The sequence below is a fragment of the Heloderma suspectum genome, chromosome 1, assembly GCF_057233095.1.
Source record: "Heloderma suspectum isolate Gila_16-S chromosome 1, 16-S_ref, whole genome shotgun sequence".
Taxonomy (NCBI): domain Eukaryota; kingdom Metazoa; phylum Chordata; class Lepidosauria; order Squamata; family Helodermatidae; genus Heloderma; species Heloderma suspectum.
The window spans coordinates 255,418,131-255,436,617 of record NC_139458.1 but is presented as its reverse complement, the minus strand read 5'-3'; the positions used below and the strand labels follow the sequence as shown (position 1 = coordinate 255,436,617).

Genomic DNA, 18,487 nt, shown 5'->3' with positions numbered 1-18,487 from the left:
TTAAGTTTAAAGGCAGGCAGAGTCTCAGTGTAGCACAGGATGTTTGACAGTCGCCCCATGTGAGTTCCCCAATTGAAATTACTACCACTGCACCTACTCAAGCTGCTACTTGCTCCAGTTGGGGAGGAAAAAGACAGGAAGCCAGATTGTGTACATCTTTGACCAGTGAGTCTATTACAGGTGCAGTGGGGGAGCAGGAGGAACAGAGAAAAGGAATCTCAATCAGAAAAAAAGCACTGCCACCAGAATATATATTTTAAAAAGATGGTCAGGCGATCCAGTCGCAGATGTCTCACATGACATGTAGCTGGACCCTCATTGTTTTGGCTGAAATAGTATGGCTTGTAATCTGTTTGAACAAAAGCGGTTGCAATCACAGATCATCTAGTGAATATTTGAACCTTCTGAAACATTACCAAAATACATTACAAGTCTGAAGAGCATCCATGTGAACAGATGTCACAATTCAAGAAACCATAATTATTTATCTGCATACACCAGGGGTAGGCAACATAGTGCCCGTTACATATTTTGGATGACAACTCCCATAATCCCTGACCATTGGCCATGCTGGCTGGAGCTTATGGGAACTGTAGTACAAAACATCTGGAGGGCACCACACCTGACATAGACAGATCCCACCAAAGCCTAATTCATGAATTCCCCAAAAGTGAGAGAATAGCTACATAGTCAGATATGTTAGTGCAGCCTTGCCCAACCTGGTGGGCTTCAGACTACAACTCCCATCAGCCCCAGACAGCACGGCCAATGGACAGAAATGGCAGGGGTTGCAGTCTAAAACATCAGGTTGGGGAAGAAGGATCAAGATCATTGTGGGGTGGAAGTAAAAGGACTATTGTAATTACCACATAGCGTTTTGCTCAAAGATACCTAATAAATCCACAGATACCAAATGAAGGTACAGATTCGGAAAGAGTTTTAGAAGGACAAGCTCAGGCACACTTCTAATGACAGGGTATGGTGCTTTCCCAACATGATAATAAGCACTATTTGAAGAAAAGGATTGATGTGTAAGGCCAGGATAAACAAACCCTTATTGAATAGTCCCCAAATATGAACCCAGGGCATGGCTTGAAGGCACATGACACAGCCACCTTGCTGAAGTTAAGCAGGTCTGGTCAGTGCCTGAACATCTTGTGACTGCCACCTTGAGTTCCAGGGTGGAAGAGAGGTGAGATACAGTCAAGCGTAAGGAAACAGGGCTGAAGGCCACTGAGAAAGAACCAGGGCCATTTCAACAGCTTTGAACTGCGATGTAAGCTTGCTGGATAGTATTCAGAGTTCCTACAAAACAAATATGGAATAAGGCCTTAAGCCAGGGGTGAGCAATTAATGTTTTGTTCTGCAACTCCCATCCTCCCTCACAACTGGCTATGCTGGCTAGAGCTGATAGGAGTTGTAGGCCAAAATATCAGGAGGGCTGTAAGTTGCCCACCCCTGCCTTAACCACTATGGCTTCCAAAAACTGACCTTCACTGAACTTACTTCACTGAGCTGAAGTGACCAGTGTAGGAATATTCCAGAAAACCATGCTTACAGCTCTAGCAACTCCCATTCTGTACTAGGGTAGGCAGCATAAATCTCACCACCTACATTTGGCCCAATACTGGTCCACATGGGAGTTGCTTCAAGATAGAAGCTGTAGGTGGAGAGAAAGCATAATGACTGAATGTGACCAATCTTTGTTTACCCCTGTTCTAGGTGGTAGCTGTTGTTGCTAAAAAATACCTTTGGGAGACATTCAAGTTGGAAGCATCGCAATGAAGTTCAATCTTCACGCTGTTTTTATACAAAAAAATTTAATAAATATTTTTTCAAGATTTATTGCCAGGAATAACACATCAGAGATGCATTTTCATGTTCATGTAACACTAATATTACCATACAAGATATCCTCATGTTCTCAGTGGTTGACCCATTGAGATTACTATGTTTGAAGCCTATTTTTATTTTTTTGATCTTCCAACTTTTGTAATAGCACTTTGATTTCCTCACTTTTTTAAGGCGGGCAGTGGAATCTATGGCAAATCTACACAGTGATCTCACTGGACATTCTACTGTTCAAGTATTCAGCAACTAGCTTATTAGAATACTTTCTACATACAGCAGATTACAAAGAAAAGAAATCAAATCTACAAGTGGTTCAGTATTACCTATTCGTGGTGGTGGTGGGGAAAAATCAAGAGTTTACAAAATAAGATTTCGGTGCTTCCAACTTCACACACTAATTCAATATTTTTAATTACATGCAACCACTCACATCGCTCACATTTCATCTACAGAAGGTTATAGCTCCTTTGTGTTCCCTTACACTGCTCTGAAGCAGATTATCTGCCCGTCATCCTTTCCTTCCCCCCACCCCATGTCTAAAGCAGCCAGAAAAAAAAAAATCTAACCTAATTCTAAACTGCCTCAGCTGGTACTTAACAAATAGTCTTAAAGTGATACTATGGAAGGTGTTTTCAAAGGAAAAGAGAGACAACACACTTGACATCATACAAAAAGCCAGTTGAAGATCTGAAAGCTCTTCCTATTGTTAAAAATTAAAAAAAAACTGATTTTCAGAACACCTTAAATTTTGGCATGTAGGCAACATGTAACAAGAAAAAAAAATAAAGTCAAAAAAAGTAAAGAAGCCATAAGTTTACAATGCTATGAAAAACCTTCAACACTAAACACATACATATAAATAAAAAAGGAATGATATTTAAGGCTCTTGATTATTAAGTTAATAAATCAAATATACACAGTGATTAATAAAAAAAGAATTATTTACATAACTATACAAACTTCTACTTTTGACACATTTTCCTCTCAATTCTTCATTTTTTTTACCAGCAACTGCTGACAAGAAGCCCCCCCATCCCCTCCCCTTTGCCCTCCCCAAACAAAAAAATACAATAAAAAAAATAAATAATAAACTTTTTTTGATAGTTGCTGTGGTTCTGAGCTGCAAAGGCACTTTCAAATACAGAACTAGTTGTACGTCACCATAAAACCAATATACAAAAGAACTCTAATTCAATAAATAAATAGAATGTATTTTTCTAAGACTATAAATTGTGACATCTGGAGAGAGAAGAAGCAGCGAAAAGAAAAAAATGGGATGGGGGTTTTTTGCTACAGGAAACAGCTAAATAAAAGGCTACACGATACCTTACGAAACCTTTCCGGGACGCATCAGCTGCGGCTGAATTGACACAGGGGCACTTTTGACTAGTTTTGCATAGATGTGAAATGCAGCACTTGGTAATCCAGCCAACCACAGCAACTATCACTGCCAGTGTAAGCCAGCTTGTCAAAACTTAAATTAACACAGGGATTCTAAGCAAATAATAGCCTCAGACTCAAAATATTACACAACCGTTTTAAGAACTACAAGCTCCGAGTTGCCTTGAATGGATAGGTAAAGGCCCTGCACAGCAGCACCTGCGGTCTGCTATACGATGTACTCCATTCGGTTTAGACTTTGTGCGCTTTCCAAGTCCCGGTTGTCTTGTTTGTTTGTCCAGTTCGGGTGTTTTGTGGGGGTGCCGTTGGGTGGCTTTTCATCTCTGTCTACTAGCGTGTAGGTTGCCTGTTTGGCAAACCGGGTCTTCTGCTGGTGTTTGTCCATGTCGTCTTCCTCCACCTCGGAGTTGTGTGTCCTTATTTTGGCAATTTTGGAGTTCTTGTTTTCATAGTCTTTGATTGGGACGCTGCTGGCGCCGTGTTTCTCTATGGGGTTCTTGATCTGATTCAGCTGCTCCCGCACGTTGTTGGTGGTGTTGTCGTCCGATGGGGTGTGAGTGTGGCTGCTCTGCTTCCGACGCTTCCGAATGCACCAGTAGAAGGCAGTGACCAGGCAACAGATCCAGGCCACTGTCAGAACAGAGCTCAGTAGCGGGACCAAGAAATCTGGAAGGGAAGTTAGACTCTCATTAACACCCGAGAAAGCTCACTGTGGAGTGCTTGCTTTGAGGGAAGACACCCCATACCCACAAATCCCTCAACCTTTACGCTGTTTTTTAAAAAAATAAAACGGACATGCCTACGAAGATGAAATAGAAATCTTTGTTTTAATGAAGAAAAGCTGACTGCCAGCCCCAGAAGACAAAGGATGCTTCCCTTTTCGGATTCAGAGTTGGCAGTATCAAGCTAAGGACCTGAACGATCAGTCCCGGCCCACGGATAACTGTCTCCACACCCCCAATTTCTGATGTTGAGTTTTCTAGTTAAGTTAGACGTGGGCAACTTGTAGCCTTCTAGATGTTTTGGCCTACAGCTCCTATCAGCCCTAACCAGCATAGCCAATGGTGAGGGAACATGGGAGTTGTAGTCCAACACATCTGGAGGGCCACAAGTTGCTCACCCCTGACTTAAGGGCTAGTGACATCCCCTAATTGGCATTCTGGGAAAAACAGTTCTCAGAATGCCCATCAGACTGAGAGCAGCCATCTCTCACAGCTAAGACTAGTCCCTCAGCTAGTATATCATTTGTGGAAGCTGAGGAAAGGCACAACACTTGGTAAAACTCAATTCTTGATTGCATAAGTAGAATGCACTGTATCTCTACTCCTCACAGCACTATTTCAATAGAAATTTCAGTATTCACAGCAATCTGGACAGGTTGGAGGCATAACAGATTCACTTAAAGCCATTCATTAGAGCTCAAATGGGCAGCTCCCTATATTTGGAAGTTCTTGGTTTTTAGCAATGAATAAAGTTACTTCTTAGGGAAAACTTAAAGAGATATGTAGGTTTGTTTGAGCATGGAAAGAGAGTGCAGTCATTTAATCCTTCTCTTGTAAAGATTTACCTGTTTTGTTTTTAACTGGCCGCCTCTGTACCCGGACCTCTGCAACTGCGGCAATAAGTGTATTGTTCCCATCACGTTTGCTAACCAGATCAATTATCTTATCAGTTATTTCTTTTATTGGGTTATCTTCCTCCTGAATGTCTTCAGCAGACTGTGAGAAAAGGATGATTGTGTATTAGAGACAACATGGTTTTAAAAAACATAGGGTTGTATCCAATGTTAGTCGAACTTAAGTGCCATTAATTTAATGGATCCACTCTAAGTAGGACTAACTTTGGATATGACCTGTATAAACCAATGTTTGCAACAGGAGCAAATGGCTTCCAGTAGAGTATGGAACAAAATACAGCATTTAGCCCCAAACCCAGATATGGGAAGTACTGGCTTTTACCACTGAGGAAAGGCTGACAAGTTAATGTCCCATGCCAGCATCATGCCTGTTAATTATGCAGTTAAAGCCAACCATGCATTTTTCAAAGAACACAAAGAAGAACACTTCACAGGATTTAAGGCAGCATCGGTGCCAATCATATTCTTCAGTTATTTAGCGCGCGCGCGTTAAGAAGACAGACTTACAATTGCAACGTGAATTTCACTCTCTGCCAAGTGCGATGGCTCACAAGTGATGTAGATGGTGTATTCAACAGAAACGTTCTTCAAGATACTTAGATTCCTCAACTCACTACAGATATGCTCAGTAGTAAGACCCTACAGGAAAACACACAAACACACACACACAACCATGAGAACTTGGACAGGCGAGATGCAGAAAGAATATGAATCATCTGTACTTTTCTAATTACCAACTGTACCTGGCTGCAATTACACAAGGCATCGTGTCTCTACGTTTCAGCAGAAGCTGTATTATCTATATTTGCCATTTAGCAGGGAGAGTCATCGTTACACAGAGACAAACTCAGATTTGTCAAGTGAAAACTCCTCTCGGCTCTCCAAGAAGTGTAGCAGCTGTACGAGACAAGCGTCTGGCAAAAAGGTTTGTGGCATTCACACTGTTAGATGGGCATTAAAATGTAGCGTGAAGCACCCCAGGGGTTTGAGTTGAGTTTGGCTTTGGGAAAGCCAAGCTTGAGGTGTATGGCTTTGCTCACCCAAGCAGCCATGGACAAGTCACATCTCTTTAGCTACTTCAAAGGGTTGATGCAGAACTATGGGGAGGGTGTCCCACATACTCTACCCAGAATAACTGGAGGGACGGGTGAGGTACGGACATCATGGAACAGCCTTTCCCACCTTGTTCCCTCCAGACGTGTGGGAGTTGCAGTCCAACATGGCTGGAGGTCACCAGGTTCTTCCAGACCACTGATGGAAGTCAGGTTATACTTTGGAGTCACTAGTGAGGCTATTTGTAGTTGGCTTGTTTTGAACTGCTCAGCTCCTCCTTCTAAATCATAGAGCAGGCTTACTTACCGGGCTCATCATCTCTTTGTTAAAGGTGAAAGTGATGTTAGCACAATGGTCCTGATAAGAAGAGTCAGAATTGCACGTTGTTTTCACCGGCTGTTGGTTTGAAGGCCAGCATTCGCCAATGTTGTCGCAGGGCTGTACAAAGCAGTGGTCATCTTTAATAGGATGACAGGTGTGGCCTGCGGGACATTCGCCGTGACCTTTGGCATTGATCAGGCAAGGCTTTGGACCACACCAGACCTAGAAGAGATCAAACACTCAATTGGTAACTGGCCTTTTGCATGGAAAAGGAGGAAGAACACATTAGGCTAGAAGGATGAGGATGATACCTTAGAACAGGTGACTTTTCCATTCACACATTGACAGCTGTTGCATTCATCATCCCATTTCGATCCATCTGGAATAATATGGCCACTGGCAATGCAAGGCCTTCCTGAAACTAAGAGGTGAAGAAGTTAAGGGATTTATCCAACTCACTGGCAACTCAAAAATGATATGAACCAATTTATTATATATCAAATATATGGGGAGGTCTGAAGGGAACCCAAGAAACATCCTCCGTGTTCCTTTAGCTCCCTGCTGACTGAAACAGAGCCTGTGATAGACGGGACACATGGCAAATGTGGATTCTACTGACTTTTATTAGCATCTGTTGTCCATTCAACTCCATTTCAGATGGGGATGGAGGGAATGGGGTATTCTTATAGTGATGCACTAAGTACAATTTAACAAAATATGTACAGGTAATACCACTATGTAATTTATTTTGTCTCTGGGTACCTTCTTGGCATCTTGGACCATTGCGACCAGCTGGACAGATACAACGGTAGCCATTGATTTCGTCTACACATGTGGCTCCAAAAGCACAGGGTGAAGACTGACATTCATTGATATCTGGAAGGGGCGAGGGGTTGGACAAAAAGATGGAGAAAACATGTAGTTCATCATTATAAGCTACAGAGGTTCACTCCAAGTATAAATCTAAAGTTGAGAACCTTGCTCACATTTAAGAAGGTGAAGACCACACAGCTGTTTCAGAAACTCTGAAACACAACGCCAAGTGCCATTTATGAAGCTTCCTTTCAGTGCATCGGACTAGCTCTCCGCCAATCGTGCAATGTTTTTTAACCTACTACTTTGGCTACAGATGCTGGAGATCGAACCTGGAACCTTCTGCATGCTACGCATGTTCTCTACCACTGAGCTCCCTTCAACATATATACCCTTTCGATACAGCATACACCTTCAACCTTTATTACTGGCATGAACATATCCTGTTTTCATGGTTGCTTCCTTTTTTAAAGAAATGCAAGTGTCCTCCTACCCGTGATTTAATAAAATTAGAGGGAAACACGTATACCACCTCAGGGTCTCATGACAAAAATTATTAGTAACGAGGGAAGATTTTATTGTGTGCACTCTGCTGTCACAAGAAAGCTCACCCTCAAATGGAAAGGGCACAAGAGATGGAGTGTTTCAAAGCCCTTTGGAAATCATTAAGACTTTGAAAAGGTAAGACTCTACATCACCCAGGAGACAAAAACACAGGTACTTCTCCACAGCACATAGGAATTCACTATCATGAGATGTAGTGATGACCAACTTAAGACAGCTTTAAAAGGGGATTAGACAAATTCATGGAGGAAGAGGCTATCAATTCCTACCAAAAATGATGGCTACATGCTACCTCCAGTATCAGGGGGAGTATTCCTCTGAATACCAGTTGCTGGGGAAGACAAGCAGAAAGGTGCTATCGTGCTAATGTCCTGCTTGAGGACTTCTCATAGGCATCTGCTTGGTCACTGTTGGAATAGATTGCTGGACTAGGATAAACCGTTGTCTGATCCAGCACAGCCCTTCTCATGTTCTTATGTTTATATAACTAACTTGCCCTATTGATTGTGAGGAGACTTTTAACTATGACTAATTTACTCTGCAATTGGGGCAGAGAACTCCAAGGGAAATTCTTTTGGCTGAACCCAGTGCCACTGCAGTCTCTAGCCAGGTGACACAGAGGGGCCAACTTACAAACTAGACTTTAGCAAGATTTCATTAACTTTGCAATTCTTGTTCAAATGTCACAATTCGGCCAAAGAATGAACTGAAGAATTACAAATACGTACTTATCCTGCAGTCTGGACCTGCAAAGCCTGGAGCACACTCACAACGGTACCAATTGTCTCCATCCACACATGTTCCACTATTATAGCTGTTTGAGGGAGGAAGAGAGAGAAAGAGAGGAAACTAAGCAAAGGTCTTATTCTTCAGCTGCTACTTTCACAGAATGCATGGTTTCATTCAGAAGCGAAGTATAAAAATATAACTCTAAAGCAGGGGTAAGCAACTTGTGGCCCTCCACATGTTTCGGCCTACAACTTCCATCAGCCCTAACAAACCTTAGCCAAGGATGAGGACTGCTGGAAGTTGTAAGCCAAAACATCTGGAAGGCCACACCCCTGCTCTAAAGCAACATTAGCCGCTTCCTATTTTAAAAGAAGGCAAGATATTGTGGGCATCTATTAGAAACTGCAATCATTTAACTAAATATAGTAACTACTTTGAGATGCTGCCTAGTCAAGTAATAAACATTCTTTCATATTTGGTCAACTCATCTATTAGTTGGCGTGGGAAGAAAAGGTAAATTGAAACACATAAATAGGAAGGACGTTTGGGGAAGAATAAGAATAAGGCACACTCAGATACAGTCAAATGATTTGGACGGCAGAGGGAAGAATGTCAAGTGAGCCCTTTTTTGCCTTTTTAATTCTCTCTCTCACACACACACACCCCCCAGAAATTTCCACCTAGTGACCACTCAAGGAAAATAAAATATTAAAAGACCAACTTGCTCCCAGGTCCCGGTGCTTACCAAGGGTGTGGACTGCAGTCGTTTGTATCTGCAGAAAGATCAAAGAAATACGGAGTTAGGAGCAATGTCTCAACTGTTAAGAGCAGTTTAATGAAGCAAATCAGACAGAGGTGTGGTGGGCTGTCCTCTGACGGAGGACTGCACACAAAGACTGGCCAGCTATCTGTTGGCAATCCTCTGACTCTGGATTTCCTGCATCAGGCTGAGGACTGGACTAGATGGCCTACAAAACCTCCTTATAATTCAATTAAATCACAAAGCCTTGGCAAAATGGAAGGCTCCGGGTTTCTACTGTGACCTACAAGTCCCTTTCCAAACAGAGTGCACCTGGAGCTGCTGGTAGATCTGCAGGTGATTTGCAGGAGATCAACAAGGAGTTCCGCCCCTGAAATATTTATCAATAGCAACTAAAAGCCCTCTCCCCCACCCCCCGTTATATGGCTGAAACGGAGGAAGCTTGGCGGTAACCAGGAGCAGATTCGGGGGTAACCAGCAGAAGATTTTTGTATGGAAGGGCTGTGAGCTCGGTTCTGGCAGTCAAAACAAATTCCTGGGCTCAGCATTTTTTAATTCAAAATGTATGCCTTTCGCACCAGGCTCCGGTTGGTGCATCTTGGGATTGTAGTAAAGAACAGAGTAGATTCTGCAAGGCTGAAGTCTGCCCACCCCTGGTTTAACACACACAGACACAGGAAGTGGATTCCTGTAAACGAATCCTCTTCCTGAAGAAAAGTAACAGATTCAAAACCAGGTGGCTGCTAGGAAAAAAGGAGCGCCAACCCAAGCCACGGGGGGAGGCAGCAGTGTGAACAAGGTGATGTCTGTCTCCACTTATCTCATTTGCAACTTTCGCATACCCAGGCCAGAGCTCCATCCTACAATGTCATCATGAAAGCCAAATGGTTCAGGTCATACTAAAGCCCCACATCAAACAGCTTCCCCCTTCTGGTTTCAATCCCAAATCCCCGAGGGCAGCCAGGTGAGCCAGTTTTCTCGCCACCATCCCTTTGGAAGTGCTTGGGTACAGAAGGAGAGAGGAAAAAGGGCTTACTCTGAGTGCACGTCGGTCCTTCCCAGCCTTCTTTGCACACACACGTGAAAGAGTCTCCACTAACTACACACGTTCCGCCATTATGACAGGGGTTTGGTAGGCAGCTGCTGTTCCTTGCTGTAGCAGAAAGGAAGAAACAAACAAAAAGGGTTGCTGCCAAGTTCTGAGAAACGCATCACTAAAAACATGGCGAGAAGAGGTCACACGTGCGCGTGCATGCACACATACCAATGTTGCAAGTAGCTCCTTCCCAGCCCGCTGGACACATGCACTTGAAGGCATCGCCCTCATCGTAACATGTCCCTCCGTTATTGCACGTGGCTTCATCACACTGACTGTCACCTGCAGAAGGTGGAAACGGATCAGAACAGAACACAAATCAGAACAGGGATTTGTGATGGATGAGCTGCCCTTGACTTGACTTGAAATGGCTCAGGATCCCCAAGCTTTCCTGGCAAGCGTTCAGGAAAAGCTCAGTCTGTTTCCCAAGGGCGGTTACATGCATACCCCACCTCCCAGCTCATAATTTTACAACACGTGCGCCGACTGTGCTGCGTGTATGAGCACTGACCCTTGTCACCTGTAGTTTAGTTGGATACTGCAAGCCTGACTGCAGATGGTAGAGAATGCAGGCCTTGCAGTGTTATGGCTTAAGACCAGGGGTGGGGAACCTCTTTCAGCCCAATTCCATTTTGGAGAAGCTCTCGGGGGCCACATTCCAGTGGTGGGTAGGGCCACAGGCAAAAGGGGTGTGGCCTACCATATACAAAAATACCAGCATACCTCTCTATTTATTCGATTTGATTTGTACCCTACCTTTCTACAAGAAAAATGGAACTTAAAGCCATATTGTAGGTTACTCTCAGTAAGCATGTCAACCTTTTAGGATGGGGAAACAACAGCACAAAACCTGGGAGACTACCAAACAATTAGTGGTTGGGGGAAACGGGGGGCAGAGAGAATCAGAGGAAGGCCAGATTTGGCTTCCAAGCCAAAGGTTCCTCACCCCTAGTTTAGACATTTCATCAGTTTGTCTGTTCATGCAGGACTGGACTGCTTTGTAAAACTACACGCCCTTTTAAAGAAGCCCGCATCTGTCAATGAAATAACGAGATTAACACTGAAGAACTTTTGCAGTTGTGCTTATAAAGCAGCTAGCTTTGAGCTTTGAGCACCTGATCTGCTGAACACTGACAGCACTGGGAGGGGAGGAGAAATGGTACTCTCTGCAGAAAACAGCCAAGCATTCTGAGCTGGCCAAATTCATATACCAAATCAGGTAGCAGTCAGGGGGTACTCCTCAAAAATACTCACGTGAGTGGCAGGTTTTTCCTTTCCAGCCATTTTTACATTCACAGAAGAAATCATTGACCAAATCTCGACATGTCCCTCCGTTATGGCAAGGGTTTTTATTGCAGTCATTAATATCTGGAAGTAACAGGAGAGAAAGTGAGCTCCCCGCAAAAAATACTGCAGATGCTATAAATATTTAAAGCGTCTGCTTTATCTGGATGCATTTTCTATCCCTCTTTTTGACCTCTACTCCCAGGCCTGGATTATGTGCCTGAAGATCTTCATGCCACCACTGACGTTATTGTGTTTATTCTGCACTATACCCCACAATTCACTCCAGTTTTTCTTGCCAACGAACACCACTCTAGTTCCCTTGGAACAAATATACCCATTAAGCTGAAAGCAAAGGAGACCTTATTACATAATTATACTCTTTCCAGGCGAAAGGTTCAAAAAACCCTCCTCTGCTTTCTTGAGGCACAGCAGAGAGAAACATCTAAGGCAGCTATTCCAGAGATGGCAAATTCTGCATCGCGATCAGAACCATGGTCTCAAAATTTAATCAATGAGGGTGATAACACCAGGGAACCCACAAGTTAAAGGTTTCTACTGACAGAACCCGCTTATATCATCATCTTAAAATGTATTTTTGTTAAGACATGTTAGGATTTCAAATTTCCGTGCTATTTATTCAGCAGCACTCTGGCTAACAAGAGTTCTCCAGTTCTTAAGCTACCCACCCCCTTCTGGACTCAAAGAAGTCAAGGTTTAAGCACATGTTCACCAAACTTTTCAAGTAACATCAGTTATAACAGGGCAAAAATGTAGTTAGTGACTCTGGTACAAGGATAGCTAGCCACATTGAAGAGAGAGAAACGGACCGACCATGGCAAGCAAAAACGTTCTCATGAAAACTGGGGGGTTCAGAATACAGCTGCCTTCCTACACATGCAAACACAGATTAGCTTAAGGTATCTTTCTGCATACAGAACGTCTTCCTGCTCATGGAAGGCCTGTTTTCCACCTCATGCTATCCATGCACTAGTGATGTTCAGGCTGAGCTACTGTAATGCGCTGCCTTTGAAGAGAGTTCAGAAACTTCAGCTGGTGCAGAATGAGGTCGCCCGAGTTTTGGTGGGGGCGAGGCAATTCAATCACATAATGCCTATACTGCACCAGCTGCACTGCTTACCGGTGTGTTTCTGACCCTGATTCAAAGTGCTGGTTTTGACCTTTAAAGCCTTAAACAGTTTGGGACTGAGTTACTTGAAGGACCGCCTTCACCCATATCAGCCTGCCCCCACTTTAAGATCAGAAATAGAAGCCCTTCTCATTTGTCCACCTGTGAGAGAAGTTCGGTGGGTGACCACTTGAGAGGGCCTTCTCTGTAGGGGCCCCACACCTTTGGAACAAATTACCATCGGAGGTCCGCCATGCTCCATCACTGCAGGCCTTTAAGGCTGCCTTGAAAACATTATTTTACCATGGCCTTCTCTTGATATGACTGCTGTTGTTGCTGTTACTGCCGTTGTTGTTGCTGCTGGTTTTACTGTTGCTTTTATTGGTATTTTCCTGTCTTTATGTTTTTAATATTTTAACCGTTTGTTTGTATTTTATTGCTGTAAGCTGCCTTGGGAGGGCTTCTGCCCTGAAATGCAGCCAAGAAATATTTTAAATAATAAATAAATAAATAAATAAATAAATAAAAAATGGTTCAAGGAAAGAAAAATGAAATCCAGTTATTTTCCACTTGTGCAATAGCTTGGGACATGCGGTTTGTAAGGCCTGCCTTACAAAGGACTCTGGCACCCTAGGAAAACTACGTTTCCTAGGGTCTCTGGTGCCTGAGACACTGCCATAGCCACCTACCAGGGACAGAATGGAGACCTCCAGCATTACTCTGCTGCCTGGCCTAACAGCAGCACCAAACAGAAAGGAAGAGGCAAAGCAGACTATAAGAGGTCATGGGAGGTGGTCGGACTTCGATTTTGTTAAAAGGGAGCCCTTCAGTTTACCAATTCCAATTCCAAATTGAGGTTATGGGATGTGTGTGTGTGCATGCGGGGGGGGAGGGACGACAGTTCACCCCTCACTGACATAGTATGAGAGCACAACACTCCTGCAGCTTCCAGTGTTGCATGGACAGCAAAATCGGCAAGTCTAGTAGTCTGGCTTCTGGTCTAAAAACTAAGCAGAGATCGATCAGGACCGGTCTTCCTTAATAAAGATGGTCATTATGCCTTAAGGAGATCTGTTTTTCTGGTGGACGATGCTTCAGGACTGAGCCATTGAAAGGTAGCGAACTGCAAATCCTCCCAAGAACAGCAAACCACCACCCCTTTCTTGTAGGCAGGTTTGCAACAACTGCCCTTCAGCGGGAGAAAGAGGATCTGCTTACTGGCTTCACAGAAGGTGCCCTCCCATCCGTCGCTGCAAATGCATTTGTAGGAGTTGATGCCATCAATGCACGTGCCACCATTTTTACATGGGTTGCTCTCACAATCATTGATGTCTGTGAGAAAATGAAAAAGATTACATTTGTCAATGAAAGGTGCTTAAAAACCAGATGGGGAAAGGAGGGGAGCTCCTCTAGGTTAAGGTGTATAGTTTCCCCTCACCAATTTATTTCTACCTATATATGCCAAAGAAAGAGAACAGTATACGAACAGAGGATCCATCTAACCCGGTATTGATGATGCCAACTGGCAGTTAGCAGCCTGGCTAATCCAAGATCTTTTAACTAGAGATGCCAAAGATGGAACCCGATTCATTGCATGCGCTCTAGCGTAACACTCAGCACTTCCCTAAAAGATGTAAAGTAGGAGGACTAGGCTAATAAAAGCCAGCTTACTTTTGATATCTCAGTATGTTTTAAACATTCTTTAAAGACAGGTCATAAAAAATCCCAACACAAATTTGCAGTACACTACCAGAGGCTTTTGTACACATCACCAACTTACAATTTCAGTTTATAGAAGGTTACACATTCAAGGGCAGGGGCCTCTTAAAATGAACTTCCCTGAGGGCAAGAGAACTCCAATCTTAATTCACTCCAAGAGGAGGAAAGAGCTCAGGGTGGAATCCAGAAGCCTCCTTGTGAATGAGAGTCAAACCCCTTGCTCCCAAGGACAAATAGGCTGTTATTCCCAAGGTATTTACACAGGCAGCTATAAACTCAGGTTTCAATCAAAGGGGCAGGGAAAGTCATCTTCAAACCTTACTTTCATGACAGTAGGTGCCGGTGAAGCCTTTGTTACATTCGCAAGTGAACTTGCCTCCCGCTTCGCTCTTGCACTTGCCATGTGGGCCACAGACATTGGAAGAGATGTAGCGAACCCCTTCTGGCGTGCTATTGGAAGCCACTGCGACAGTGCAGCTGTCAATGACTGCAGAAGGAAGGAGACATGCATGCCAAGGAAGCCTTCGCTGTTCTCATAAAGATGCCCTCAACATGCCATTCCCAACCTCCTGTGAGTAAGCGCTCCCTCCCTCCTGTAAAACAGCCTTTCCCAACTTGGCGTCCTCCAGATGTTTCAGACGACAACTCCTTCTGTTCCAGCCACTGTTCACTCTCGCTTCAGCTGATGGGAATTGTAGTCCAAAACACCTGGAGGACACCAGGTTGGGATACACTGCTTCACAAGAAGCCTTTGGAACACCTTGAGTTTTCTAAGCACTCATAACCCTCAAGGAGAGAGCTGGCTTGTACCAGAGGCAGTGCCAAGATGCCACAACTACACCATGTTGTGGACAAACAATGTGGAGACTCCACGCTGAGCCACATCTTTAAGGCTTAGAACAGCCTTCCCCAGCCTGAATATTTGGGGCTACCACCCCCATCGCCTCTGATCATTGGCTGGGGCTGGCAGGAGTTGCCGTCCAAAACGTTTGGAAGACACCAGGTCTGGGAAGGCTGGCTTAGAAAGTCTTTGGCTTATGAAGGCCACACGCACAGGAAGGCTCCCTTTGCAGCTCAAAATCCAATGCTCAAAATAGGCTGTTGCGACTAAGAACAATAGTTTCGGTTTCTGTGCTACAGAGCGAGGTGTAGGGCAGCTGGGAAGACAGGAAGCAGCCTTTCAAGACAGGAAGCAGCCTTTCAACGAGTCAGACCATCGGGCTGTCTAGCTCAGTATTACCTAGGGATGTTAGAGAATTCTACCATGGACTCCAATGAGGCCGGATTCTTAAGAATCCCCCCCCCCCCAGCCCATGGCAGAATGGAGCAGTCCTCCCCGCCACCCCGTGAAATTTTCCCGGGACAGACCCTACCTGGCATCATCCGGTCCTGTCCATCCGCTGCCCCTGTCTGCAGCCACCATTTGCATCCCTGCATTAGCCGTGGTAGGCTACGTAAGTATATACGTAGCCTATCACAGCTAACGCAGGGACGCAAATGGCGCCTGCTACGCCGGACACCATTTGCAGCCGCAGTCTGGCAGCGGATGGAAGTCCGGCTGCAGGCGGGCCCGGCCAGCAGCTCTGCGGACTCGCCACCAAGCGGAGCCGGCCAGGGAGGATTCCGGGGGGAGGGACGGATGGCCTCCCCCCCCCCCCCAGCGGACACCCCACCCAGAATGGAGTAAGTAATCCACCCATCCCTACCTACACTGACCAGCAAACGTTCTCCAGGGTTTGAAACTGGGGCCTTTCCCAGACTGAACCCAGGACGTTCTGCGTGGAAAGCACGGGCTCGAGCCCTCTCGCTGAGCGCGTGAGCCACGACTAAGCTATGCAGCAAAGACAGTCCGGCAAGCTGCCAAATGTAAAGTGTACCTTCACAAGGAGTAGAGCGGCAGTGATCCTTGAGGTGTGAACAGTTCTTCCCTTCATAGTCTTCAGGACAATTGCTGCAGAAGTAATCGTTCTCATAATTGAAGCACTGGGCCCCATTCTGGCATGGGTTGGGTTCGCAATAATCTATGTCCAACTGTAAGTGGTGATGGAGAGAGGAAAGGGGAAGACAGAACAGAGAGACTGGCTAAGACAAAGGGTTTATTTATTACTCTTCCCACTGCCACAGGCAGGAAACACTATGGAAAGTGACCTTTTTATCGGCTGCCTCAATTACATGTGTACAACATACACAATGCAACAGTCGCCAACCTCACTAAAACAAAGGTTATCAAGCAGCATGCAGAACTTCTAACATGCAGAGTTCTTGCAATTTTAAGCATACAAACCCTGAACAAGTCATGGATTTCCTCACCCCACAGCATTTTTTTTTTTAAAGGTGTCTCAGCTTGCTGAATACTGGTATTCAGCACACCGGTCCAGAGACTGTGCAGCTAGGCGCTCTTATCTGGAGCTTGCGTTTCACTGGCCCTTACCTGACAGACATTTCCTGAGAATCCAGCAGGGCAGAGACATTGGAATCCATTGATTTCGTCTTGGCAATGACCCCCATTCAAACAAGGGTTGCTTGCACATTCATTGATGTCTCTCTCGCACTGTTCCCCTGCATAGCCAGGTGGGCAGACGCACCGATAACCATTAACCAAGTCCTGAAAGAGGAGTTAAGGAAATGTGTTCATGGAGGCTTATTCAAAGTGCTTCATCTATATGGAGCTTTTACATACATACTGTGCAGTGCAGCCTTGCCCAACTCAGTGCCCTCTGGATGGGTTGGACAACTCCCAGAATCCCCCAGCCAGCTCTGGCTGGGGGATTCTGGGAGCTCCTGTCCAACCCATCTGGAGGGCACTGAGCTGGGGAAGGCTGGTATAGTGGATAAGAGTCCTGACTTAGATGGGGAGGACTTGGGTTCACAGGAATATATACTGAGTCAGACCCGTGGTCATCTAGCCCGCTATCGTCAACACTGGCTGGCAGCAGCTCTCCAGGGTTTCAGGCAGGAGTTTCCCCAGCCCTACCTGGTGATGCCGGGATCGAACCTGGGACATTCTGCATGCAAAGAGGGGCTCTACCACTGAGCCACGGATGGCCCTTCTGTTCAAAGCCCCAACTGGAGCCAAACAATACAGGATGGGGGCAGCCACGTTTGTTTATTCATGCCTCCGTCCCATTCACATATAAAGCAGAGGGGTGGCTTGATACTTACAGAAAAAGTGGCACACAGGTGATGGGAGCTCTAGCTCCCACCCCCCTGCCTTACTTCCACACACTCTGTAGCTTTGAGCACTTTTATCCCAGCCCGCTACACTTCCAGTATTGGAGCTGGGCTGGGAAAAAAGTGTCTGGGGTGACAGAAAGATGCAAAGCAGGGGAAGGCACAGCCCCCTCACCTGCGTGTCTCTCCACAGTGAAAGAGACTCCCTACTACGTGTGCAACTGACAAAATGTGGCTGCCCTCATGATACCTAGTTTGATCCTCGCCCATGAAGCAAACTGGATGGCGCTGGTAAGCTACCCTCCTTTCAGCCTAGCCTACTTCACTAGCCTGAGGGGAGGATCACACTGGGGGTGGAGCAGGGGGAAGTCTGGTCACCTTGGAGGAAGGGTGAGATAAACATGGAATACGTTATGGTAAGAATGTACATTCTTTCCAAGAAGCAACACCTGGTGTTATCAAATTAATCTCTCCCTCTCTCTCTCTCTCTCTCTCTCTCTCGTGCAAAATATTTTAGAAATCCCCCAACAATGCTGTAAGGGAGATCACTATTAACCACCATTTTCCACTTGGGAAATCGAGGGGGGGACCCCTAACTATGGAAGCTATCTAGTAATAAAATAAGCTTCTACTGTAGGGGGAAGAAAGAGAGAAGATTGTGAAATGGCATCCTTTGGAGATTTTGAAGGAAAATTTGGATAGAAATCTGTCTGGGATGCCTTGGGCCTCTGCTGCAGGACGGGCTTGAAGAACCTTTCTGAATTCCACTAATGAACCGTCCCCAATCTGCTCTTCTTGGACTAATGTGCAGATCAGATCTAAGTTATCCAACCAGCTTTCACACTTCCCCAATGTTCTGATATAGTTCTCAGCTCAAAAAGAGTTTCAAAATGCCTGTTTTGATAGAAAGTACATAGAAATGTGGATTTAAATAAGACTTTTTGTGAGGATTTCCCCCCA

At 45.0% G+C, this 18,487-nt stretch overlaps 1 protein-coding gene across 1 annotated transcript in view; it reads right to left on the bottom strand.

Annotated features, from left to right (window-relative positions):
- Positions 1-1,807: 1,807 nt before the first annotated feature.
- Positions 1,808-18,487, bottom strand: part of JAG1 (jagged canonical Notch ligand 1) — a 58,610-nt gene continuing 41,930 nt past the window's right edge. Inside the window, exons 12-26 of the mRNA XM_084824794.1 lie at positions 16,788-16,961; positions 16,234-16,387; positions 14,679-14,843; positions 13,856-13,969; positions 11,479-11,592; positions 10,393-10,506; positions 10,165-10,281; positions 9,114-9,141; positions 8,368-8,453; positions 7,025-7,138; positions 6,574-6,683; positions 6,248-6,484; positions 5,396-5,527; positions 4,820-4,970; positions 1,808-3,918 (exon numbers count right to left, since the gene is read on the bottom strand). Coding sequence (XP_084680920.1) covers positions 3,461-3,918; positions 4,820-4,970; positions 5,396-5,527; positions 6,248-6,484; positions 6,574-6,683; positions 7,025-7,138; positions 8,368-8,453; positions 9,114-9,141; positions 10,165-10,281; positions 10,393-10,506; positions 11,479-11,592; positions 13,856-13,969; positions 14,679-14,843; positions 16,234-16,387; positions 16,788-16,961 — 2,268 coding nt within the window. The 3' untranslated portion in view covers positions 1,808-3,460. The remainder of the gene's footprint in view (positions 3,919-4,819; positions 4,971-5,395; positions 5,528-6,247; positions 6,485-6,573; positions 6,684-7,024; positions 7,139-8,367; positions 8,454-9,113; positions 9,142-10,164; positions 10,282-10,392; positions 10,507-11,478; positions 11,593-13,855; positions 13,970-14,678; positions 14,844-16,233; positions 16,388-16,787; positions 16,962-18,487) is intronic.